Here is a 24,977-nt window from a genome sequence, read left to right as displayed (position 1 = left end):
AATCAGATAATTTTTACATTTTATATACTTATTTTTATCGACTAATTTAATAGTTGACAATCAATTAATCGATTTATTGTTGCAGCTCTATAATGGCATCAAAATATACTTAAAGTACTAAAAGTAAAATTACAATGTTTTCAGAATGGCTCATTTTGCAGTTATATATATACATATATATATATATATATATATATCCTATTATATTACTGGTTTATAATTATTGACACATTAATGTGTTCATCACTTTTATGTTGCAGCTGGTAGATGTGAGACCAATTTTAAATCATCCATACATATTTTATTCACGTATATCACTTTGCATAGGATGCTGGGAAGCTTGTGGTGAAGTCTACTTGATATTGTAGTATCATAATATTCTTAATCAGACTCTGGAAAGTAATTAGTAACTAAAGTATTCTAATGTAGTGAGAAAGTACAATATTTAACTCTGAAATGTAATGTAACAGAAAATGGAAATACTCAAGTAAATCAGACTCAAAAAGGGATTTGTCTTGGTGTTTTGGTGCATGATGTCAAATACTGTGCAAAAGTCAAGAGACATAGTGTAAAATATTAAAATGTACAATAGGAAATATATGAAAAAAATAAAAGTAATATGTAAAAGTATATCTATTTCTAAAGTGGATGAGCAGAGAGCAGAGTACCTTAAAAACATACTTAAACACAGCACTTGTAAATGTACTTTCCATCACTGCTATTAACAATTACCAGATTAAGTCATAAAACCAAGAAAAAAACTAATAAATGACCTCTTAATTCTGATTTTAACCTCAAGCACGAGTCATAAAGTCTTTAACTAGACTCTGAGGGTGTGACCTTCATCAGGATTGTTTTAACATGTGAGATTAGAAACACTGTCAGCAGTTTTTATTCTCATACAGATGCTGCTTGTATCTTTAACTTGAACCACATAATCACAGTAAACTGGTGATAAAACTTTAATGACTGTTGCAGGATGATCAGACTTTTCTTTGGCACGACATATGTAGAGTCACAGATGGAGATCTACCTGTGCAGGTTAGTCCAGGAAAGAAGCGACTACAACATTTTCCTGTTTCAAACATTTTGCAGCTCTTTTCATTTAATAACAGATATATTTTTCATATTATTCACTGTAACCATTTTCTATTTTTGTTTATAGGTCTTGACTTTTACACACGCTGGAAAGAGTCCACTGGTTCAATTAAAAAAAAAATTAGGGCAACAATTTGCATGCATCTTTTCACATAGATCCAACTCTGGCCTTATAGAGTCCTTTATAATCTGACCAACTCAGCTCAGTACAATCAACATGATTTGCTTTGACCTCAATAAACTTCAGCTGAATCAACTTAACATTCATCCCAAAGTTGTGGCGATATTTAGTGGTCAAATTATTTTATTTAGGATGTTCTAACTTATTTATTTTAATTACACCCTAATCAAAAGTGTCAAAAATATTTCTGAGTTTGACCAACTTCTTAAAATAATTTGTCTTGTCTAGGTTTTCCTCTTTCTTTTCTCTTACTATTCATCAGTTAAGACTTGGTGTTACAATACCTGAGGTTTCAGCACGCTTGCTGCCAGAGCAGAGGTGTTTCGGCCGTGACCACCCAGCAGAGCAACCCTCCGACACATCCTCAGTTGTGCACCTCAACATCATCAGGTATTTCGGCCTTTATCATAAGACACCCTCGGTTGAGGGGGGCCCACCACAGGCTGGGTGTGTCAGAAGGTTGGCTCCTCCGTGGTCACCTAGGGGCCCAGATGGGATCCTTTCACTTCACTACTATGTTATTGTTATGCACCAGAATGTAAAGGAAAACCTACTTGGCAATAAATCTGACATCCATTTTATGCAACTTTACTTCTGCTCCAATATTAAACTCTTTACTGCACTGCATTTGTCTGATTACAAATTTTCATCCACTTCCTGTCCAGTGAAAAACATGTCTCCTCAGATTCATGGCTCTCAGGACAGCAATGCCACAAACACATGATGATCTCATAGAAGACTAATTTAGAGACTGGAAGGTTTAACACCACCGCAGAGGAGGACAGAATATGTTTGTCATGTAATTTAGGTGAAGTTGAGAATGAGGTTCGCTTCTTGTTTTACTGTCCTGTATATGAAGACATAAGGAATGTACTTTCTGAGTAACATGACCTCTATCTATGTTGATTTCTTTTGGCTGGACGACCATACAAATTTGAGTTTTGTTTCAGAAAGGGAACTTTTTATGTTGCCAAATTTCTTTGCCAGGCTTGGGAAAGAGGGCAGAGTATTCTGTTTCTGGACCGAGTGGGTAAATAACATGTACTTTTGATAGTTACTGCAATGTCATTATAATGGTGTAAACCCATGAGGATGCATGACACAAATAAAAATCAAATCGATCAGTCTTATAGAGTATGATGCACTGCTGTCGATTAAAGTACCCCACAGTAAATAAAGGCTTTAAAGTAAGCACAATCTGCAACATACACATGCATGCAGCAGGAACATTAATCAAAAAACATCAGATAGACTCATAAACACTAACAGGGAACATTTACTGCACAATGAGCACTTTGAGTACATTTTGCTAATAATACTTTTTGACTGCAGCACTTTTAATTGTAGTGGAGTATTTTTACAATGTATTATAAGTACTTTTACTTGAGTAAAGTATCTGAACACTTCCTGCAGGGGCAGATGTGATGACCTGCTCTGAGCAGCTCAAGAGTCACATTCGTTTTGACAGCCTTTGCGCCGCGCATTCTTAAATTTGGCCCTCGCCGGTCGCCGTTTAAGCCTGTACGTGGCAGTCGGAGAGCCGAGGCTCCTCTCCTGCAACAATTCACTCAAACACACTGACATCCTGCTCTCGTATAGGATACACCGGAGCGAGGACACTGTTTCTATCACCAGAGCTGTCGTGCCGCCCGCTGTGAGACCGATTCAAACATGTTCACCGTGTCGGAGCTGGTTGTCTTGCTGGCCGTCCTGTCCGCCACCGCGTCCGGCTACTTCGTTAGCATAGACGCCCATGCCGAGGAGTGCTTCTACGAGCGGGTCAACTCCGGCACAAAGATGGGCCTCATGTTCGAGGTAGCCGAGGGAGGCTTCCTGGACATCGACGTCGAGGTGAGATACTTCACTGACTTTATAAAAGCAGCCGCCTGACGCGTATAAACAGGTGTTATTTTTAACTTTACCTGCGGCTGTGACACGTCAGGCCTGTGCTAGCTAACGTTAGCCGCCGCCGTCTGGCTACGTATCGTCAAGTCAAACTAGTTGATTGATCGCTGTTAACTCATTTTAATTTAAACATTTTAATGTCAGAGTTAAATTGTTAATATTTGGGCAGCTATCTGTTAATCAGGCGCGTGACAGGGTTAATTGGATTATTCATAAGGAATCAGGAAGTGCGGCGTTAGCTTGATTTCCGGCTAAGTTATGCTAGCTAACGTTAACTGTGACAGTGTTTGAGCGTCATCTAACAAATAATATTTAATATCCTCTTTAAAACTTGTTGTCTGTGGAAACGATGCAGTGATTTAAGATGCAACTGAGTGTGCTGTGTACATAGATGCTGCTGCCATATGTCACATCAGTGCTCTTCATTTTTATTTAAGATATTTCACTGTATTTATAATTTTTTTCATGCTATACTGCACTATGTTAGCTATGATGACTAGTGTATAATATTACATATCATAGGCTGGATCACACTGCACCATATTACATTTGATAATCTGATTTACTCCTGTAATATACAACATTATTATTGCTATTACATTGCACCTACATTATATCTTATCCCTCATTCTATATTGCACTGTATTAACTCATTGTATACTATGTTAATGTTGTTCTGTCTTAAAACAATCAAACTACATTATATTTCCATTTTGCTGTATTAATACAGACTACATTAAGTGTCATTACTTCACCACTATTTATATCAAAGACCTGACTGATACTGGATTTTTGGGGCCGATGCAGATACCAATATTACTTGGTAAGCAATGCCAACATTGATCCAGCAGTTGAGATTATATATACACACACACACTAAAACATTTTTTTTGCCATCAAACACTTGTGGCAAAGATATATAATGCAGGCAGGACATTTTACAGTTTAACATTAAACTTTACTGTTAAAAATGACATCAGTGCACAGAAACAGAAAACTTATGTGATTTGAATTATTATAAGTCATCCCAAGCATCTTTTTCTGCGTTATGTTCTTTAATAAAAGAATAAAGGTTTCATATTGGTGCATATCTGACAACATATATGCTGATACCGGTATTAGAAATACTTAAATGATCCCTGAGGGAAAATTGTGATTCGTTACAGTTGCTCTGATGTAAAGAATAGAGAATTACAAGAAGTAAGATTAAGAGTATGAAATATAAGTATGTAAATATAAAGCAGTCCTGTATTGTCATTGCACTGGTACAATTACATTTTTAAAAGCTACAACTGTACACAGTGCAAGTTAAAAAGGTACAAACCTGTGACAACACAGAAAAATACCTCAGTCACATCACTAAAAATAGAATAAAGAGTAATCTATATTAAGAGGCAGATGTTGTTATTGCAACAAAAGAGATGAAATGAAATAGAAGTAAAAATGTGCATTATGCTACAATGTTAAACGCTAATACTTAACATAAGAATAAATGTATATCTTCACTGTGATGAGTCTAAGTGTGTATAAATAATCAAATATGTGCAGTGTGCCACATTACACTGTGTAAACTAGTGTTACAATCAGAAATATAAAATATGTTCTTTGCTACAATCGTTATTCAACATATAAGAACATGACTGGGAATTAACGCAAGCATTTACAGTTATTTATCAGTGATAGGCCAATATTGACTGATTTTATTGGCTCCAGTATATTTTATTCTCTGCAGTGTTTCCATGACTCACTGGTACTAGTCGTACCTCGTCACTAGACCATGCTCTGTTTATGGTTCTTTTTTTTTTCTGCTCTTATATGATATGTGTATACCTCTTATTTTATTTTTTATTTCTGTTTAACAGCATTTATTTCTGTCACTGAGTCTTTTGTCTGCTGCAGCACCTGAATTTCCCCTCTGGGAATCAATACAGGCTCCATCTTACGGTACCTTTCTGCAGCAGTGCTCTTTATGCATATGTGTTTCTCATGTCCTTCCCAGATAACGGGGCCTGACGGTAAGCAGATTTACAAAGGCGACAGAGAGTCCAGCGGGAAATACTCTGTGGCGGCGCACATGGACGGAACCTACAAGTTCTGCTTCAGCAACAAGATGTCCACCATGACACCCAAGATCGTCATGTTCACGATTGATATCGGAGAAGCACCCAAAGGCCAGGACATGGAGACGGAAGGTATGTAAGCGGTGTATGTGATGAGTGGGATGAGTGGGACGCTAAGAAATTCTATATCCCGTGTACTTCAGCCTTTTTCTGTCAGGATCATGCAGAGTACAAACGAGTTGTTCTCTCTGTGCTCTGCTGATCTTGTCTCATTGTGTGTGATAGTTTCTTTCCCTTTTTGACTTTATTTCGGACACTCTGTTCCTCTTTGTAGGTGGAGACAGCTGGGATGGTAGGGCGCAGGGCGAAACTGCTGCTGTGACATAGACTTTTTGAGTTTGTGATGCACTGTAGAGCTTTCTCTAACCAGTGTTGTTTCCATTGTTTAAACTCATATTGTGCATTCCTACAAAACATAGGAGGCTGTGATGTTTGTGAATGGTCTGACGACTTGCACAGTGAGAATGTTTAGGGTCTACTAATGTCGCAGGTGATGAGACGGCATCACCTGCGACATGCACAGTTGTTTAAGTGTTATGCATGTGTTGCATACCTCCATGCATGGTTTGTTTTTTTTTGTGCACATCAAGTGTGTTTCGGCCTGTTATTGATGATTACTCGTGTCTGTTTTTTTAGCCCACCAAAACAAGCTGGAGGAGATGATCAACGAGCTGGCAGTTGCCATGACAGCTGTAAAGCACGAGCAGGAGTACATGGAGGTTCGCGAGAGGATACACAGAGCAAGTGAGTTCAAAGCCAATGAGAACGTGTATCAAAGGTTATTTTGTTTGAGTGGAAGTTCTCAAACTCTCTTCTTCTTCTGTTTCCAGTCAACGACAACACAAACAGCAGAGTGGTGCTGTGGTCGTTCTTCGAGGCTCTGGTTCTGGTGGCAATGACACTTGGACAGATTTACTACCTGAAGAGATTTTTCGAAGTACGGCGGGTGGTTTAGTGCGACTTTAAACGATCCCTCTGTGTCCTCCACTGATCTCTCCAACACCAAGACAGTTATTTACACTCTGGAAATGAGACTGGCAGATTTGAGTAAAGCCCACATTATGATTGGATCTCAGATGTTTTGTTCTCCTGTTACCTGTTTGGTTCCTTCTTTATAACTGTAATTAGTGTTTGTTTGGAGCGAATGGCCAAAATATTCTGGGTTAGATGTCAGTTTGATTAGTTTCTTTTTTTGTTAAGAGTTTTTTTTTTTGGTCCAATATTGTTTGATAATTAATTGCCAGTACAGTTTTGCCTGTGTGAGTGCCTGCGAGGCTCATAAATTTAAGTAAAGGCAGTGACGTGAAAAAGACTTAGAATGCACATATATGAGCAGGCATGTGTGGAGTCTCCACAGGAGGATGTAAAGATTTAAACGGGACCCTTTAAGTGATAAAACAACAAACATGAAAACAGAATGCATTTGATTTCTTTTTGTCTGAGATGCAGGAAGTTTTGTTTCCAGTGTCGAAGCCAAGTCAGACAATGTAAAGGCAGATATGTGATATCTGTGCATCGTGTCTATGCTCTAAAACAACAAATTGCACTCCTGACGAATGCATCTAAATAACCGAAGGATTTACACTGCAGCTGGTCTTTAAGGGAAACTGTACAGCTTCTAGCTCTGTCTGTTGATTCATAGCGATCCATGCCACGGGGAGGGGGCTTCAGTGGACATCTTTTGCAGGGAAACAGCGCGACTCCCTACGTAGTTCAGAAAAAACAGGCGAGTGGTTTCTTGGCCTAAGAGTTCACACCTTGATTTAATTTTTAAACACTTAAATTTCCACTTTAGCTGTAAGATCTGGAAGCGCTGAGGTTGGATTTTAAACTGAACTACTTGGAGTGAAACTCCAAAGCAAAGTGTAGAGAAATACTGATGTTACATGTTGATTGAGGCGGGGTGGGTGTGTGGGTGGGCGGGGGGGTCTGACACCTAATGACTGCTGTGTGCTTTAGTTGCTTCTACTATAGTTCTTTTGTTGGGGCTCGGGATTTTAAATTATGATTGTATACAATTTTGAACTGTTTGTTTTTTCCTGGAGCACACCCTGTGACACGCAACAGTTTGGATGATGCCTTTCAAAATTAAAGTCTTTTACCTGTTTCCTCCCCCGTCGATGTAAGAAAACAAAGAAACGTCCGAGGCTTCACACCGAGCACACAGCTGCACCATCGTTAAGTGTTGTGTGTCACAGAGTGTGCTCCAGTTTTGTATTAAAAACAATCTTTGGTGAGCTCTGGCAGGTAAACTGCTCTGTACACAGTCTCTCCTTTTTGTGATTACAACAAACTAAATCTGATAATATGGATCTGTACAAATGTAGAATGGTTGTCTGTGGAAAAAGCCCCAGGTTTCATAATAAAGCCAATATTCTGTACAATTACTCTGATGTCTTTTTAAACAGGATGTTATGTCTTTATATGGAGAAACTTTGACTCTAATTGAATTGTCTTTAAACAGAGTGGAGCTCAAGACCAGGAGGTAACGTGGAATTAAAGTTTTCACAGGTGACAGTAGTGTCTCTGTAAAGAATATTAACACTGGAAAGCCTCGCAGTAACAGCAGAGACTGAGCGAACTGAGCCGGAGTTAATTCGTTTCACTTGTTTTTCCTGCTCTGACGAATCAGAACGTCTGAAAGGTCCAAGAATCTGACTCGACTTGTTAAAGATGAGCGCAGTGATCATGTTAATGACACGACAGGAGCACACACACAAACTTCTGTTCCACCTCGAACCTCCTTGATAATACTCGTCTACTATTATATACAGTAAGTAATCTTTTGAAGGCAGGATTTTAACTAGTTAACTTCAGTAAAAGAGCTGCAGTGGTGGAAAGCAACTTTTACTCGAGCTCTGTACACAAGCACAGTTTTGTCATCTTTATGCTTATACTTCACATTTCAGAGAGAAATATTGCGCTTTTTACATTTATGTGGCAACTTACAAGTCACGTTGCACTTTCTACATCAAGATTCTACATCCAAAATATGAAATCAACTCATAAATTATGATGCATTATTAAAAGATAAATGGCCCGTAAATATAAAGTGGATAAAGCTGACTAATGACAAATAAAATGCTGCTCAATATATTAGTGATAATGTGTCACTCTGAAATTAAAGATTTATTAAATTAAACCCAACACAACAGTATAAAACCCATTTCAATTTCCCCTGTCAGGTCAGTGTGTATCAGCTACTGAAAAATAAATAAAATAAAATAGAAATTTGGGGACTGCAATGAGTTAAAACTAGACAATAACAAAAATGTGGTGTTTTGTTTATTCAAAAAGCCAAGAAAGAAGACAAATATATTTTAATATAATGATAGAGGCAAATGTTTCATTGATAAATGTAAATTTAGCAATAAAACCCACATTTTGTTGTTTTCCTGAAGGATGTTGGACAATATGTTTGACCACTTTTTAATTCGATTAACTAAAAGGCAATTCAGACACCTCACCTCTGTGTGTATTATGGTATCTTTCTCTCCCCTGGCTCTTTTGTTACTCTTTCATTTGTATAATATCTCCTGTAAAGGCCACTGACTCTGTATTTTGTTCTTTCGTTCAGTAAAATAAAATAAAATACCCAAAAGTAACATTAAAGAATAAAAAGCAATAACTTGTACTCAGAGCCATTTAATTTAATCTCTCTAAACGGCTCTGCTTTTACTTAAATTTAAAAAAAAATGGAAATGAAATACTCAAACGTAGTTTTTTTTGCACCATATCTGTATATACTCCAGGTAAAATTAAAATTAGTTAAAAATGAATTTAATAAAAAAGAAAGGGGAAAATAAATGAAGTACGCGGAACGATACTCGTGACAGCGCTTCAGTTCCCACCCGGCGTGTAAACATCGACGCACCCGGAAGCAGGAGCAACGTGGGGAGCGAGCGGAGCGGCGGCTAACACCGTTAGCTTCAAACTGAGTTTAATGTTAAATATCCAACATGGAGAACACGACAGACGGCACGTGGGACAGTTTACCTGTCAAACTAAACGACGGGATTTTACAGACGCTCCGGGAAGTGAAGTTCACGTACATGACACCTGTTCAGGTAACAACAACACTTTATACCTGCCTCTGTGTAACACACCTGGTCAGTGAACGCATCATCTGATACATTACTGTTGTTCCTCTCCAGTCTGCCTGTATCCCGCTGTTCATGAGCAACAAAGATGTGGCTGCTGAGGCGGTGAGTGTAACGGAGTACATTTACTCAAGTACTGAACTGCAGTACAATTTAGAGTAGTAGTATTTTAATGTAATGCTGCTGTATACCAACACTTCACTCCAGTCCAGAGAGATGTACTGCACTTTCTACTGCACAACATGTTTCTGACAATATTAAACACCAGTTACTTTGCTGGTTCAGATTAATTAGATTATTATAACAGCAGTATCTTAAGTAGTTAACATTAGCTCCACTTTTACAAGCTGCAATAAACCAGTAATACATATTACTCTGAGATGCTCTTACTTTAACCAAAGATATTGTATGCAGGACTTTTACTTGTAACAAAGTATTTCTGCGATTTGGCCTTGCTACTCTCACTGAAGAGTAAAAGGTCCAGTGTGTAAGATTTGGGGAGATTTAGTGGCATCTGACGCCAGCAACCATCACATCATCATGATTTTTATTTATTTATTTATTCAGTGAAAATAAAATTTAAAAAATACCATTTCCCACTGAAATTGCAACTCATTTCGCAATTCCCATATCTGTAAATATAATCGCAAACTGATATTTTTCCTGCATGTTTCGCAGCCCTGTTATCGATACATCTAGTGATTCTCTTGATAAAAAATTCTGCCTATTAAATGTCAGAAAGTAGAATCAGCCAACAGTCTGAAACCCAAAAATATTAAGTTTACTGTTATTTATACGGCGTCACAAAGAAGGTGGAACCAGCAGGTGTTTGTTATTCCTGCTTCAAAAATGACTAAAATCAACTGCCAGTTAATTTTCTTTGGGTCGACTGATTGATTCAGTCGGTACCTACCTTCTGTAATGTGGATCCAGAACATCTCCTCCATCATTTCCTGTGCAGCTCACTGACTGTCGTATCACTGTAGGTGACTGGCAGCGGAAAGACGCTCGCTTTTGTGATTCCCATCATCGAGCTGCTGCTCAAGAGAGAAGAGAAGCTGAAGAAGATGCAGGTGAGGATGATGATGCCGACATATTTATCTTCCACCTCAGAGTGTTTCTGTCCAACATGTGGATGTTCAGAGACTCTGTTAAAGCTGATGTCTCCTGCAGGTTGGAGCCCTGGTGATCACTCCCACAAGAGAACTGGCTCTTCAGATCAGTGAAGTGATGGAGCAGTTCCTGCAGAAGTTTCCACAGTTTACGTGAGTACAGAGTCACTGAAGACGGGTGGTGCAGTTTGACCTCTTAATGTGGAAAGAACAACAGCAGCCTCGTCTGATTTTCTGTGAACTAATCAGGGCTGATTACTTTTATTTAATTCGTATTCATTAATGCTTCATGTGTGTTTGTTTTCCAGGCAGATTTTACTGATCGGTGGCAGCAACCCCATCGAGGATGTGGAGAAGTTCAAAGAAAAAGGGTACGCACCAGATATAATGTGTTTGTTAGTGAGCTTTAGAGGTGGTTGTAGGCAGAGCTCGACAAGATGTTTCCCTGTTTCCAGCTTTTATGCTAAGCTAAGCTAAGAGGGACAGCTCTCATTTAACTCTCAGCAACAAAGTGACTACGTGTGCACCTTAGGTTTAACCTAAATATTTAAAGGACTTAAAAAGGGCTGTATGTGACAGCACCCTAAATAAACTTTATTTCCAGAGGCAATGAGCAGGGTCAGTGACAGTTCAGAGGGGAGAGTATAAGGAGTAATGCACATTAACGTGAGGCAGGAAATGCCTGGAGAGTTGCAGGAAAGGAGACTTACCTTAAGTTTTGTCGAGGCAGTCCACAGCTACGTCCGAACAGGTCAAACAGGTCGCTGAACAAGATTCATCCAAACAGCTCCAGGGATCAGCAGACATGTTGCCCGGGAAGTCCAGGACATACAGCTGGTTGTTGGAACAACTTTCACTCTGTTTACTTTTATATATACGTGTGAAGAAGACCAGAAACTGGATCAAAGGTTGAGCTCATGTTGCTTCCTCTCTGTGTTCTCCTCCTCCATGCTGCCTCTGTTAGTTGTTTCCCTTCCCCCGACTCACAGGTGTGTCTCATTTATCTCCTCACCTTCCTCTGCTGTCCAGGTTGAAAAGGGCCAGTTTGTACTTTTTGTTCACCCCCTCCTGATACAAGCTTCAAACTGTTACTGTCAAAATAATTTCAGGTGGCTTTTTTTTCTTTATTAGGCAGCGTACACACAAGACAGTTGACATGTAGGGGGTGAAATGCAGCAAAGACCTGTTACAATTACATGATCAGTTTCTGAGACCCCTGGGCCTTCAGGACGAGTGTGACATCTGTGTGTGTTTCAGGGCCAACATTGTGATCGCGACACCGGGCCGTCTGGAGGACATGTTCAGGAGGAAGTCAGACGGTCTGGACTTGGCGAGCTCAGTCAAGAGTCTCGATGTGCTGGTCCTCGATGAGGCTGACAGACTGCTGGACATGGGCTTCGAGGCCAGGTACGAGTCAAAGTGAACTTATGTTGTTAAAGGAGAAGAAACGAGTCCTGCAGCATTTCTTTAAATAGATAAACATGTATTTTATACTCTGAAGGTGTCACTAACAGATTCTCTGTCTCTGTGTGTGCAGTCTGAACACCATCCTGGGCTACCTCCCCAAACAGAGGCGCACAGGCCTGTTTTCAGCCACTCAGACTCAGGAGCTGGAGAAGCTGGTGAGAGCCGGCCTCAGGAACCCTGTACGCATCACTGTCAAAGAGAAAGGCGTCGCTGCCACCGCCGTCCAGAAGACTCCCTCCAGACTCTCCAACTACTACACTGTGAGTCTCACACACACACACACACACACACAGTTTCACATCAGTCATCCTAAAATCAAAATGTAATAGTGACCACATGAATTCTTATGTTGTCATTTCAGATGTGTCGATCAGAGGATAAGTTCAACAACCTGGTGGCGTTTCTACGGCAACGCAAGCAGGAGAAGCATCTGGTCTTCTTCAGGTATGTTGAACTGGGCAGACGCTGTGCAATTTATTAATCTTGTACATTGTGTTAACTCACACGGCATGTTTTAATCTGGCTCTGGTTAACATCAATAACGCCAACTACGATGTCAGCCCGACGCCACTTATCTTAAAGTTTAAAATGTTTTCTGTCCCTGGTGTGACGTTATTGACTGACATGACTTGTTCTTATGTGATCATCAGTACGTGTGCGTGTGTGGAGTACTACGGTCGAGCTCTGGAGACTCTGATCAAGAAGGTTACCGTCTGCTGCATCCACGGCAAGATGAAGAACAAACGCAACAAGATCTTTGCAGACTTCAGGGCCCTGAAAAGGTGAAACTGTGTGGACCACGTACAGCCACAACCAATCATCACTCTGTGACTTGTATGTCATTTCAAATCCTTGTATTGTGCTGCAGTGGGATCTTGGTGTGCACAGACGTCATGGCCAGAGGTATTGATATCCCTGATGTGAACTGGGTGCTGCAGTACGATCCTCCCAGCAGTGCCAGGTGAGCGTAGCCCCTGAAGTCATTATTTGGTGTAACGCAGACTTTTTAAACTTCAAGACTGCACAGTGAACAAGGGTTTATGATTTAGACTTTTACAGTTGCTAAGCTATATTTCTTTTTTTTTGGTCTTTGTCTCAGTGCCTTCGTACATCGATGTGGACGCACAGCACGAATTGGCAATCAGGGCAACGCTCTTGTCTTCCTGCTGCCGATGGAGGAGTCCTACGTCAGCTTTCTGTCCATCAACCAGAAAGTGAGTGAGTTTATCTAAAACATGAGTTTGGAATCGTCATGTTTTGCACTTATAATCTATTATAAAATATATAAAGACTATAGAGGATATGATACACATGATCTGATTGTTATAAATGACAGAATATGCGTCCCATGCTTCCACATATTTGTCAGCTGTGTATCAAGGAGACGAGCAGACAGAGACAGAGCCCTACATGTGACTTAAACAGAGCAGAGAGCAGAATCGCTCGCTGACCGGTGCGTAGAGGTTAAAATAAAGTAGATTTTATATTTCAGACATCTATTTGGATCTGTGGCTCAACAGCATTCAGTGACTTCTACGACTTAAATGTTGTAAATTTAAACACAGTCACTGAAATGCTGTTGAAACACGTTCACACGACACGCAGCCGAAGACTTGCTTTTATTCCACAGCTGAAGCACCGTCCTGCTCACTCAGAAATATTAACTTATAATCTCAAATATTATAGAGATTATGCTCCACCAGTGTGACCATCATTCATTCACACCTATTTCTACAGTTTAAAATGAGATTATACATTATGCACAATAAAATTTTAGTGGAAGTGCTCTAACAGTCTGACAGCTGTGTAAAGAGTCACAGTTACCCTTTAAAAAATAAAGAATTTCCACCCGTGAAAAGAAGGACATGCAGAGGATTTATTCTGATCAGGGATGGCTTACAGTACCCATCGGCTATCGTCTGATGACGATAAATCATAAATATGCAGATCTGTGTTGATGGATTTTAGGAGCGACTTGATGCTAAGTGAGGGCAGAAACCACTGTCCAAAGAAGTGACTGACAGCAGATAAATGTGGTAACTTTAGATCTACCTGAGTAACAAACTAATATCCAACTAAGACTTTGATTCTGACACAGTGAACCTCTGCTAATCAATGCACGTCAATGTGCACTTTGATACAGACTGAATCAGTGAGGAAATGAATCAGCGTGTCTGGGTCTGTCAGAGGGAGGAGACGCAGAGAAACTCGGGTTTGTTGAAGAAAGTTTAAGTCACCTCTCTTGGGTCGCCTGGGTGAGGGTGTCTGATGTTCGAAAAGACCCGAAACATCCGATGACCCCAGGATACGTCACTGGCGATGCATCTCCGAGCATCCACAGGATGTATTCTGTAAGCTGGAACTGACAACACAGAGTTTCCCTCATCTCAGCGTTAACTAACTCAGAGTTGTGACTAAACCTGCTTTCTGAAACATGAAGCAACACCATCATGCAGAAACGTGTGTCAGGTCACATGGGAAAATGTCAGAAGGGCTATGGAAAATACACACTTTGATTAAAATGAGAATTTGAGGGATTTAAATACCACTGCTCCAAAAAATAAAAGTAAAATAGGTAAATAAAAAATGGACCCGCCCTCTAAAGACGTTAAAGACACAGGAATGTTCACCACATAAGTTTAAAGGTCATTATTTACTGACTGCTATTGATAATATTGTTAGATTGTTACTCAGTGGAAAGAGATTTGGTTGAAACTCATGACCTGTCTTTTGGCTTTTGGTCAGTGCCCACTGGAGAAGATGGTCCTCACAGGTGAAGTCGTGGACGTGCTGCCCAAAGTGCAGGCCATGGCTCTGGCAGACCGAGCCATGTTTGACAGAGGCATGAGAGCCTTCGTGTCGTACGTCCAGGCCTACGCCAAACACGAGTGCAGCCTCATCTTCAGGATCAAAGGTGAAAACTAACCCTTACATCTTTGATCCTTTTCTCCAGTGTGAATAAAGCACAGACATAATATGTGTATTTCTTTGTCTAGATCTGGACTTTGCGTCCTTGGCCCGCGGCTTCGCCCTCCTGCGCCTGCCGAAGATGCCCGAGCTGAGGGGGAAAAAGTTCCCTGATTTCATCGAGACGACGGTGGACACAGAAACCATCCGCTACAAGGACAAGCACAGGGAGAAACAGAGGCAGAAGATGCTGGCCGAGCTGAAAGAACAAGACAAGACGCCCTTACCCAGAAAGACCTTCATCAAGAACAAGGCCTGGTCCAAGCAGAAGCTCAAGAAGGAGCGCAGGAGGAAGAGGTCGGCCAAGAGGAAGCACGAAGAGGTATTTACACTTCAGATTGTTTGATAAGTGCAGCAGTGGGCCGGATTTATTTACAGCTCTCTTATTATATCTTGTGTGTGTCTGCAGGGCTCTGATGTGGACGACGAGGACATGAAGGAGCTTTTAAATGACACTCGCCTCCTCAAGAAACTAAAGAAGGGGCAGATCAGCGAGGAGGACTTTGAGAAACAGATAACGAGTGGACCAAAATACAAAACAGAAGGGCTGTTGCTGGACGGCTCGGGGGACGAAGAGGTGTGATCGGCTGTGTTCAACTTGTACAATTTAATAAAACCTTTGACATTTGTTTACCTTTTGAGAAATGGATTTTATTGAGAGTTATAAATAAAGTTTGATGAGTTCGTCGCTGACAGCCGACGGGGTGAGGACTCCCAGGTCAGTGAAGAGGAGGGTGATGAGGGATGGAGGCGTGTAGTCGATCATCGGATGCTCCTCTGACAGGTTCTGTACCGTCTTCAGGGTGTCGGCTTTGTACTGTGGAGGAGGCGAGGAGAAGACGACTGGTGAAGAAATACTCTGACAAATAAAAGGAGCCTGGACGTGAAATTCTTTGCCGACATACCTTAAATTTATCGGGCACGTCCTGCTGGTTGAGCGGGTAGAGACGGACAAATTTGAAACTCTCTGCCACGACGTAGAAAGGCTTGTTGTGAGCTTTAGAGCACAGGGCCATCTGATAAGTGCCGATCTGCAACAGCAAAGGTCAAACATTGAAATGTCTGTGTCACAAATAGCACAGTACAGTTTACTCAAGTACTGAAAGTCTGGTATTTTTAACCTTGACACTATTCTCCCATGTTTTTGTTTGTAAGCCGCGAAACAGGCTGTAAAGTAACCACTTTACAAAGTACGTCCACTGACAGTGTTTGTTTTTGTCACTGACAGGCTCAGACTGTTATTCTAAGTGTCTGACAACATTATGAAAGGATCCCTACAGAGATAGAGCTTTGTGTGAAAGAGTCAGATCCTTTTTGTTTAACCAGAAACAGCCCTGAAATCACCGTCACCAAACCCACCAGACTAAATTTAAACAGTCATTTAATCATCATTAAACACACTTCATTCAAACTCACAGAAACCATCTTAGTTCATCTCTCAGCTGTTCCAACAATCACCAGCTCTGGTTTGGTTGAAATTAACCCGTAATTCACCAGTTAGATGTGACATCATGCTGCCTCTATACACACTAACATGACTGTTTATTTAAATGGAGTCTGGTGGGTTTGGTGATGGTGATTTCAGGGCTGTTTCTGGTTAAACAAAAAGAATCTTACTCTTTAACACAAAGCTCTATCTCTGTCAGGAGTGACCCCGAATTGTCATCTATTGACAGTTCGATCTAAGGAGCCTGATTCAACTGCCAATCTCACAGCCGAATCATCACTGTTGTAAGAAATGTGGTTTGTTCTCTTCTGGTTATGTCAAGATGCTGAATGTCTGATTTTACATAGAATTGCTTGGTTTCTCCCAATAAATCATGCTATATCACCTGTTTTGGTGTGCATTTATTAATCACCGCAAGAGTTCCAAATATTTTTGAACTTAGGAATGATTCTCTGTCGTGATTAGCGGGGGGAGGCACGCTATCCTTGCCGCTCCATTTCAGTACTGAGGACATTGCTGCTGTCTTCAAACACACAACAAACAGCGCTCGACAGAATACATCCTATTATAACAAAAGTTGTGTTTCACGTCTTTTGTCTGGTGTGTAAAAAATGAGGATATGGATCAATAAACAGAAAAAGCTCTATCTCTGTAGGGATCCTTTCATAATGTTATCAGACACTTAGAATAATAATCTGAGCCTGTCAGTGACAAACACTTTTAGTGGACGTACACTGACGGTGCGGATATGTCTGAGTGGTTACACTGCAGGCTGTTTCACCGCTGCTGGCTGCAGCTCTCTCTCAAAACTGCAGCAGATTCAAAAATGGTCGTCTACGTTTGTCATTTAGACTCAAAAACATAGTATAACGGGGTCCAGGTTAAAAAATACACAAGTTACCTTTAAAGTTTCCAGAGAACCTGTTTGTTCTGGTGATGTCAGGCTGGTAATTAGTGCAGCTGTACTTGAATATTTTTTATTTAGCGCTACTTTACACTTTTACGTTCACTACATTTGTCAGACGCAAGCGAGCATTTTCTGGTTTAAAAACCGTCTAATAGCCGTCTACATGAAGACCTGACGTCTAGGCTAAATCGCGGCTGAATTTGGGCTGTCAGTGAAAATTTGGTAGACGTCTAACCATAGCCAAAGTGTAGACGTCATCAATTATACGGCTATGTAGAAACCATGTCCAAAAATGGAGATAAACATATTTTAATTACTGTTGACTCTCCCATCTGCAATGGTGAAAATTACATTTAATCAATTTCAAAATTAAATCGGCTAGATTTGGGTTACATGTAGCGAGACTAAATCGGAGCTAAATATAGCCTATACGTTTAAATCACGACTATTGCTTGCTGGGGTGAGTCCACGCAAACAAACAATCTCCATGGCAACTTGCTGTAAACTCTCTTTCAATGCAATAAATGAGTTAATGTTTTTCCTTAACAAAGGAAACCTTGTAAGGGATTCTGTGCGACCGTGTGAATCCCTCAGCTAAGGAGGAATTAAGCCTTAAGTGACATACTTATGGAGAAGGTGTTTTGTGCAACCAGTCCCAGGACTTTAACTTGTGACAGAGTATTTTCACACTGTGGTACTGTAGTACTTTTACTTAAATGATCTGAAGACTTCTCCCACCACTAATAAAGAGGCCCTTTATCACAGAGCATGATGACCTGGTCATCTTTAGACTTAATATTGTCAGACTCATGATAGAAGGTTTAAAACAATAATCTTAAAAATCGATGCAGCAGAAACAGAGAAACCATCTTTTGGTGACACTGACGCTTCACTGACACTCACCTTGTTGATGATGCCTCCGCTCTCAACGACTCCCTCTGCACCAACGATAACCAGGTCTACTTTCTCTAAGACGTACCTGAGGAATATGATTAAAACACAGTGTTTAAATGTTCATGCTCTCAACGTATGACAGTGTTTTATAACGTGATAATAAATATATTTACCCCACAGCTGCATCCAGGACTACAGTTACTGGCACATTGAGTTTTCTCAGAGCGTCTGCCATCTGCCGCCTGAAGAAAGAAAGGGGGAAACAAATCTGATTCAATCAGTGTGTGTGTGTGTGTGTCCCCTTCAGAATAAAACCCAATTTACTGACACACACTGCTCGCTCACCCGGCTGAGTCAGGCTGCGATTCAGTCACGTAGACAGAGAAGCGTTTCTTCTCATCTACAGCTTTTTCCAGAACCCGGAGGACGACTCTGGAGTACGAGTGAGTCAGGATTTTCTGTCAGAGGAACACGTTGAAGACGAGGAGGGTAACATTAGTCAGTGAGGAGCCTGAATACTGTGTGTGCACAAACAGTGTACTGTATGTCTGCTTATATCTGAGCTGCACCGTCCAAATCCTACCAACTCACAGCTACGTGTCTTTCTGGAGGACGATGACCGTCAGTCACAGAGTTACGTGTTAGACCTGCTCATAGTTAAAGTTCTTAAATGTCACGTGCACAACAGTTAGTGACGCAGGCGTTGGCACGTCTTCCCCAGAAGATCTATACAATCAGCACAGTGTCAAGATTAGAGTCACCAATTCAGTATCTGACCAAATGTCTCCCCTTCTGTTCCTGAGATATGATGTTAAAACATGATGATGTCACAGTCAAGCTGACCTTTGACCTTCATTATTTTATCCTGTTAGACATTTGTGTGAAATTTTGTCATAATTAATGTATGAATTCTGAGTTATGACCAAAAACATATTTTGTATTTTCTGACCTTTGACCACAAAATCAGTTCATTGTTGAGTCCATGTGGACGTTTGTGCCACATTTTGAAGAAATTCCCTCAAGTCATAGACCCCATATCCTATTTACTGCAACTTTTATTTTGCATTAAGATATCTATTTTTTTATTATGTTTATTTTATAATTTTTTGTTGTTTTAATTTAAATCTAATGTAATTTATTTATTTATCTATTTCATTTATTTATTATTTCCATCTTAATCAATTTATTTTCTTCTTCAGTTGATTTACTACGGCCAAATTAATATGGACTAGGGGGTGGGGGTTATTGTTGTGTATTATTGTATTTGTTGTTTGTTACCAAGGTTAAAACAATTAAAAAAAAAAAAAAGATAAAAACAAAACGAAAGATGTTTTTTAGATATTTCGTTCACAAGAATGGGACGTACGTACATACGTATGGACGTACAGACAGAAGGACAACCTCAAAATATACCGCCTCCAGCCACAGCAATTGTCAGCACGGAGGCATAAAAAAAATAAAGAATATAATAAAATTATAAATCACATAAGTTAAAAATTTAATGAGACATAAAGACATAAAATAGTGCAGATGGAGAACAGCTTGTCAACAGAAAATGTAGTGGCATAAAAATACTAAATTTTTCAAATAATTCAATAAATTATAAATAAATTCTATTTTTTTTTTTTTTAAACTTTCTTGCCGTATTTTTATTACATTTTATTGTTTTTATTTATATTTATTTATAATTATTTTTGCCATGTTTTTATTTGGCCTTATTGTTTAGCTTTCTTTTCAGTATCTAGCTTTTACTTCGTCTGTTAAAGAACTTTACAAACTCAGGTTTTTCTGCTCACAGCTACATTATAATAGGTTATTATTTGACTGTTTCTGTCCTGCTTTATAAATGCTACACTGGGGAAGAAAAGTGTGATGATTTGTTGCCCGTCTCTTTGACCAATTTACACAGGGAAATAGGGTCCAGGGTGAAAATGCATAAGTTATCCTTTAAGTTTCCAGGATGAGGAACAAGATCAGTCGAATTCAACTTGATTATATTTTGAATAATTTACGATTTTGAATGATCGTTTAAATTCGTGTGTGTGTGTGTGTGGTGCCTGCAGCGTGCTGTTGTGATGTAAGTAGTTCTCAGGTGTCAGGTGAAAGAGATCTTCATCTCAGTGAGACTTTCTGCAATAATAAAGCTTAGATGATGACAGTGCATGTGAAACACTTACAGCGCCGTCTTTGATGAAGGTGTGACAGAGCTTCGCCACTTTGTTCCTGGACATCGAGATCTTGTCTAGAAACAGTTCTCCTCTCTCCTCCATCACCTTCTTGCAGCGGGACAGATCCTGACAGACACAGAGACTAACGTTAGTGTTGTGGGGACAAATTAAAACTCTCACTGGTCCCACTGTCAACTAGGAGTCAGCAGTTAAATCAAAGAGGAGGCAGCCTGGGTGCAGCTGAGAGAGGACGAGCAAGTAGTTACGACATTTCCCCACAAATACTTCTCTTTATGCCAACAAAGAAAAATCCTCAGAGGCGATGAGTCCAAAGTCCCTCAGCACAATCCTACCCACCAACCAAACTCTGGACATTTGGATGGGGCTTTAACTAGACCATGACTCAGCAGATGACAGATGGGTGGGTGTTTCTAATGTGATGTGGACTATCAGTGTGTTTGGGTGCATGTCAGTGTCGCTCGGAGGCCACTCACCTCGTGCTCCAGTGATGTGAGACTGATGAAGCGCAGGAAGAGCTCTCCTCCTGAGGACACGGCCACAGAGGAGTCGACTCCTGTCAGGCAGTCTGTGGCCCCCGTCAGACTCTCCCTCAGACCCTGGATCGTCTCACCTGAAGGTTACAAACAGGCTGTGGTTCAATAGAAACACAGGATGCTTCTACTGCAACATCTCAGAGGTAAATATTGTACTTGATAAGCTGGAGGGTGAAGTGCTGCTTCCTCCTGCTTCAGCTAAATACACTCTTTAAACTCCTCTTGGATCAGCTGGAAAATAAATAGTCACGGGGCTGTTTTTCTGACACCAGTAAAAGGTGATTTTTTTTTTAAATATATAAACTCACCTTTGTCTCTCTTGAGGAACTCCAGCAGGGTGCGGATAGCAGCCACAGCAGAGGCCATGTCCGGATCTTTCCTCATCTGAGCCCTGAAGTACTCCACCAGCTCTGAACACAATAAAGAAACAGTCAGTGTTTAATGACGCCACTAACCACTGACTACAAGAGGAAATAAGTAAACTAGAAACAACTTACCTTCTTCATTCATCCTTACACACTCACAGGAGAGCCTGAAACCTGCTGTCAAAACAAACGTCGGTGGATGTTTACTGACCTCAGTCCGGCCGGATTAAAGACGAAACTCAAAGTTACGGTTTTAAATAAACAAATTAAATTAAACTTTTCAGGATGCAGTCAGAAAAAAATATGTTTGAGTCCGTCTGGAAAGTTTTATTGACAATATGTGTTGAGTTGCACTCAGGCTGCACTGTGTTAGCTCATCTCACAGCGTGTCGACGTGTCGCAGAAAGATGACGTAGGACGTTTTTCTCCTCCCCGAGCGTCGTGTGGTCTTCACGTGCTGTCGGAAATAAATAAGTTGGATTTTGTTGTAAAGATTTAGGCGAAAAAATGATTTTTGTAATGTAGATAAAGAGACACTTTTAAATTTATTTTTATATATTTTTTTATTTTTATTTTTTAAATTACAACTGAACAGCTATTTCCAGAAAAAAAGTTATTGCTTTATATTATTATTAATAATAATAAATTAAATGTGCATTCTTCTACATTGTATTGCAACTGTGCTTTTTAAATATTAAATATACTTTAATATCTGATATTAGAATTTCTAAAATATGAATCCTTATTATATCTTATATAATATCAAAATTATAAAAAAAATAATAATCATCATCATTGTTATTATTTTATGTTTTTAATTTGCACTTTTCTTTGTATTGCAACTCCTGCACATATATTTTACTATTATTAATTAATTAAGAATATTAAAACAAAATTCGTAAAATATGAAATATTATTAAATATATTATGATATATAATGATAACATTTTTAAGATATTAATATTTACTATATCTTATGATATAATGTGATATGTAATATGATATAATTAGAACATTAAAATATCAAATATTATTTGAGTAATATATTATATTAAATTAAAAAAAATAATTCTTACTATATCTTGAATAATTAAAAGAATTTATTTATTTTTTTGATTTGCACTCTTCTACTTTGTGTTTCAACTACTGCACAGTGATTTCCCTCAGGATAAATAAAGTTTTAACTTAATTTTAACTTTATTTTAACTCTAATTAATTACCATCATTGTTGTTGTTATTTATATATATATATATATATATATATATATGTGTGTGTGTGTGTATGTATAAGAAAAAGGGGTAACGCTTTTTTTTAAGTCCCCTAATTTAGCATTTATGACGGATATAAACATTTAATCAATAACCTGTTATAATGCAGCTGTCAGCAGATATATGTGTTGCTTAATGTATTTTTTACCCATAACCACAAACTTCTGTATGAAATATAAAACATAAGTCTAAATTCTGGACTTATGGAAATATGGTCGACATAAATCAGTTGCAGATCAATCTTGTTAAATTTTACACCCACAAAGCTTAATGGAACCAAACCCTACTTTCACTGCAGCTTCTTAATTAAAGATGAGAAGAAAGTAAAAGCTGAGAAGATTTATCTTGTATATCTTAAATGAGTTTTATTTTAATTAAACTGTACAGTGTACTTCAGTTATACATCTTGTATAAAGTAATGTAAAAAATAAAGAAAACATAAATACACATTTTCATTGGAAGGTTCTCTTCACCTCATTCATTCAGGGAAAACTGAAGATAAATAATATTTCAGAACAGTCAGAATATTTTTTTGTTGAAGCTTATTTGAATTTGATCAAAGCATGTGAGTCTTCAAGGTCCATTAGTGCAGTTTTAAATTACACCACCAGAGAGCAACATGATCACTTATATTTCACTTTGCTTCAGTCATGTGCTCAGTTAGATTGTTTCCAAGCTGTATCGTCAGTAAACTACAACAGGTAATCTATTATCAAATACATAATATAGGTTTTAATGTTTGCACAGGTAATCAGAAATTACATTAAAAAAAAAAAAAAATCAGTGAGATATCTGCACTGACTCTGGCTGACATTTTAACAATCTGAGGAAAGCTCTAAAAGAGAAAACATAATTCCACTATAGTATGAATGAACTTTGACTGAATTACATTTTGATATTTTTTGTGTACAACAAGAACATTTTGGTCATGGTGGCACAAGAGGAGAGGTCAAAGGTCACCAAAAACATTTTGAATCATCCTCAGTGAACATGAATATTTAAAATAATGTTCATTTCAGTGAACCCTGGCTGATATTTCACCACATAAGAACTTTGTCAACAACATAAAGTGTTCTCAAAGGAAGATCATGATCATGTTGTGACACAAACAGTCGCACCAAAATGTTAATGAAGAATAAGTTAATAAAGATATGTTGTGGTGCAGGGCCGTAGCCAGGATTTAGAAACACTGAGGTCACAGTTTTGTTTTTATTGTTGCATCAAAATGAGACAAAATCAACACAGAACCTCTTCTTGGCTGATGCTAATGAGTTTCAGATCCACTGGTGATTTCCAGGTTGGTACGTTTAAATATTTTTCTTAAGTCAAAGGAGGCAAAGTCAGAACATGAACACTTGACCTGACCGACACTCATTGTCAGTTCTTGAATGTAACTAAGTACATCTACTCAAGTACTGTACTGAAGTACAAACCTGAGGTACTTGTACTTTAGTGTTTCATTTTCATGCTGCTGTAAACTATTTTACTACTGCACTAAAATTCAGAGGAACTATTGTACTTTATTCTACACTGTATTTATCTGACAGATTTAGTTACTAGTTACTTTTCAGATTAAGATTTTCACACACAAAACAAATAAAGAGTTTATAAAATATGATGTTTGGTGTGGTATTACTTCTTTTACTACATTTTCAATGCAGGACTTTTACCAGTTACAGTGTATATTAATAGTGTGGTATGAGCACTTTCATTATAGAGTAGTACTGTACTTAAACTACATTTTCAGTGCAGGACTTTTACTTGTAACAGAGTACTTTTACAGTGTAGTATTAGTACTTTTACTTCTATCAGAGTATATTTGTAGTGTGGTATTAATACTTTAACTACATTTTCAACGCAGGATATTTATTTGTATCATACTACTTTTACAGTGTGGTACAAGTACTTTTACTCCATATTCAGTTCAGGACTTTTACTTGTAACCGAGTACTTTTACAGCGTGGTATTAGTACTTGAACTACACTTTACATGCTGGCCTTTTACTTATAACTAAGTATTTTCTTTTACTTTTACTCTATTTTCAATGCAGGACGTTTACTTGTAACAGAGTATTTTTACAGAGGCGTATTGGTACTTTAACCACATTTTCATGGCTGCACTTTTACATGTAACAGAGTATTTTCACAGTGGGGTATTAGTACTTCTACTTCTAACAGAGTATATTTGTAGTGTGGTATTAATACTTTAACTACATTTTCAACACAGGATATTTATTTTGTATTTTTACAGTGTGGTATTTCTACTTTTAAAGTATTTACATTGCTGGACTTTTATTTGTAACAGAGTATTTTCACAGTGGGGTATTAGTACTTTTATTACATTTGCCTTGTTGAATTTTACTTGTAATGAGTAGTTTAACTGTTGTGATAGTACTTTAACTGCATTTTTTACTTTTACTTGTA

At 38.7% G+C, this 24,977-nt stretch overlaps 3 protein-coding genes across 3 annotated transcripts; 2 read left to right on the top strand and 1 right to left on the bottom strand.

The window, feature by feature from the left end:
- Positions 1-2,766: 2,766 nt before the first annotated feature.
- Positions 2,767-7,688, top strand: tmed2 (transmembrane p24 trafficking protein 2). Its single transcript, XM_050053908.1, has 4 exons — positions 2,767-3,130; positions 5,184-5,376; positions 5,941-6,048; positions 6,135-7,688. The coding sequence occupies exons 1-4, from the start codon at positions 2,951-2,953 to the stop codon at positions 6,257-6,259; spliced, it is 606 nt and encodes a 201-aa protein (XP_049909865.1). The 5' UTR covers positions 2,767-2,950; the 3' UTR covers positions 6,260-7,688.
- Positions 7,689-9,164: 1,476 nt separating this feature from the next.
- On the top strand, positions 9,165-15,576 carry ddx55 (DEAD (Asp-Glu-Ala-Asp) box polypeptide 55). The gene is made up of 14 exons (XM_050053836.1): positions 9,165-9,371; positions 9,459-9,509; positions 10,391-10,477; positions 10,578-10,669; positions 10,825-10,887; positions 11,774-11,923; positions 12,054-12,243; positions 12,345-12,427; positions 12,634-12,765; positions 12,852-12,944; positions 13,083-13,197; positions 14,729-14,897; positions 14,980-15,272; positions 15,360-15,576. Exons 1-14 carry the CDS (start codon positions 9,264-9,266, stop codon positions 15,531-15,533), a joined length of 1,800 nt encoding a protein of 599 aa, XP_049909793.1. The 5' UTR covers positions 9,165-9,263; the 3' UTR covers positions 15,534-15,576.
- eif2b1 (eukaryotic translation initiation factor 2B, subunit 1 alpha) lies at positions 15,576-21,683 on the bottom strand. Its single transcript, XM_050053891.1, has 9 exons — positions 21,418-21,683; positions 21,229-21,330; positions 20,861-20,997; positions 20,376-20,492; positions 18,544-18,656; positions 18,372-18,440; positions 18,208-18,283; positions 15,856-15,981; positions 15,576-15,767 (listed from the first exon to the last, which is right to left on the bottom strand). Exons 1-9 carry the CDS (start codon positions 21,428-21,430, stop codon positions 15,612-15,614), a joined length of 909 nt encoding a protein of 302 aa, XP_049909848.1. The 5' UTR covers positions 21,431-21,683; the 3' UTR covers positions 15,576-15,611.
- Between the last annotated feature and the right edge of the window lie 3,294 nt (positions 21,684-24,977).

Source organism: Epinephelus moara, chromosome 9, assembly GCF_006386435.1.
Source record: "Epinephelus moara isolate mb chromosome 9, YSFRI_EMoa_1.0, whole genome shotgun sequence".
Lineage (NCBI taxonomy): Eukaryota > Metazoa > Chordata > Actinopteri > Perciformes > Serranidae > Epinephelus > Epinephelus moara.
The sequence above is the reverse complement of the archived record's forward strand: the minus strand, read 5'-3'. Positions and strand labels throughout refer to the sequence as shown.

Excerpts from the sequence above, each read along its gene's own strand:
- eif2b1 (XM_050053891.1), bottom strand. Across the intron at positions 20,998-21,228 it reads GTTCCTCAAGAGAGACAAAG|GTGAGACGATCCAGGGTCTG; the intron begins GTGAGTTTATAT and ends TGTAACCTTCAG. Across the intron at positions 18,284-18,371 it reads GTCCTGGATGCAGCTGTGGG|GTACGTCTTAGAGAAAGTAG; the intron begins GTAAATATATTT and ends CATATTCCTCAG.
- ddx55 (XM_050053836.1), top strand. The coding sequence starts at position 9,264 with ATGGAGAACACGACAGACGGCACGTGGGACAGTTTACCTGTCAAACTA. Across the intron at positions 10,888-11,773 it reads GAGAAGTTCAAAGAAAAAGG|GGCCAACATTGTGATCGCGA; the intron begins GTACGCACCAGA and ends TGTGTGTTTCAG. Across the intron at positions 14,898-14,979 it reads CCTCATCTTCAGGATCAAAG|ATCTGGACTTTGCGTCCTTG; the intron begins GTGAAAACTAAC and ends TTCTTTGTCTAG.
- tmed2 (XM_050053908.1), top strand. The coding sequence starts at position 2,951 with ATGTTCACCGTGTCGGAGCTGGTTGTCTTGCTGGCCGTCCTGTCCGCC. Across the intron at positions 3,131-5,183 it reads TCCTGGACATCGACGTCGAG|ATAACGGGGCCTGACGGTAA; the intron begins GTGAGATACTTC and ends TGTCCTTCCCAG. Across the intron at positions 5,377-5,940 it reads CCAGGACATGGAGACGGAAG|CCCACCAAAACAAGCTGGAG; the intron begins GTATGTAAGCGG and ends CTGTTTTTTTAG.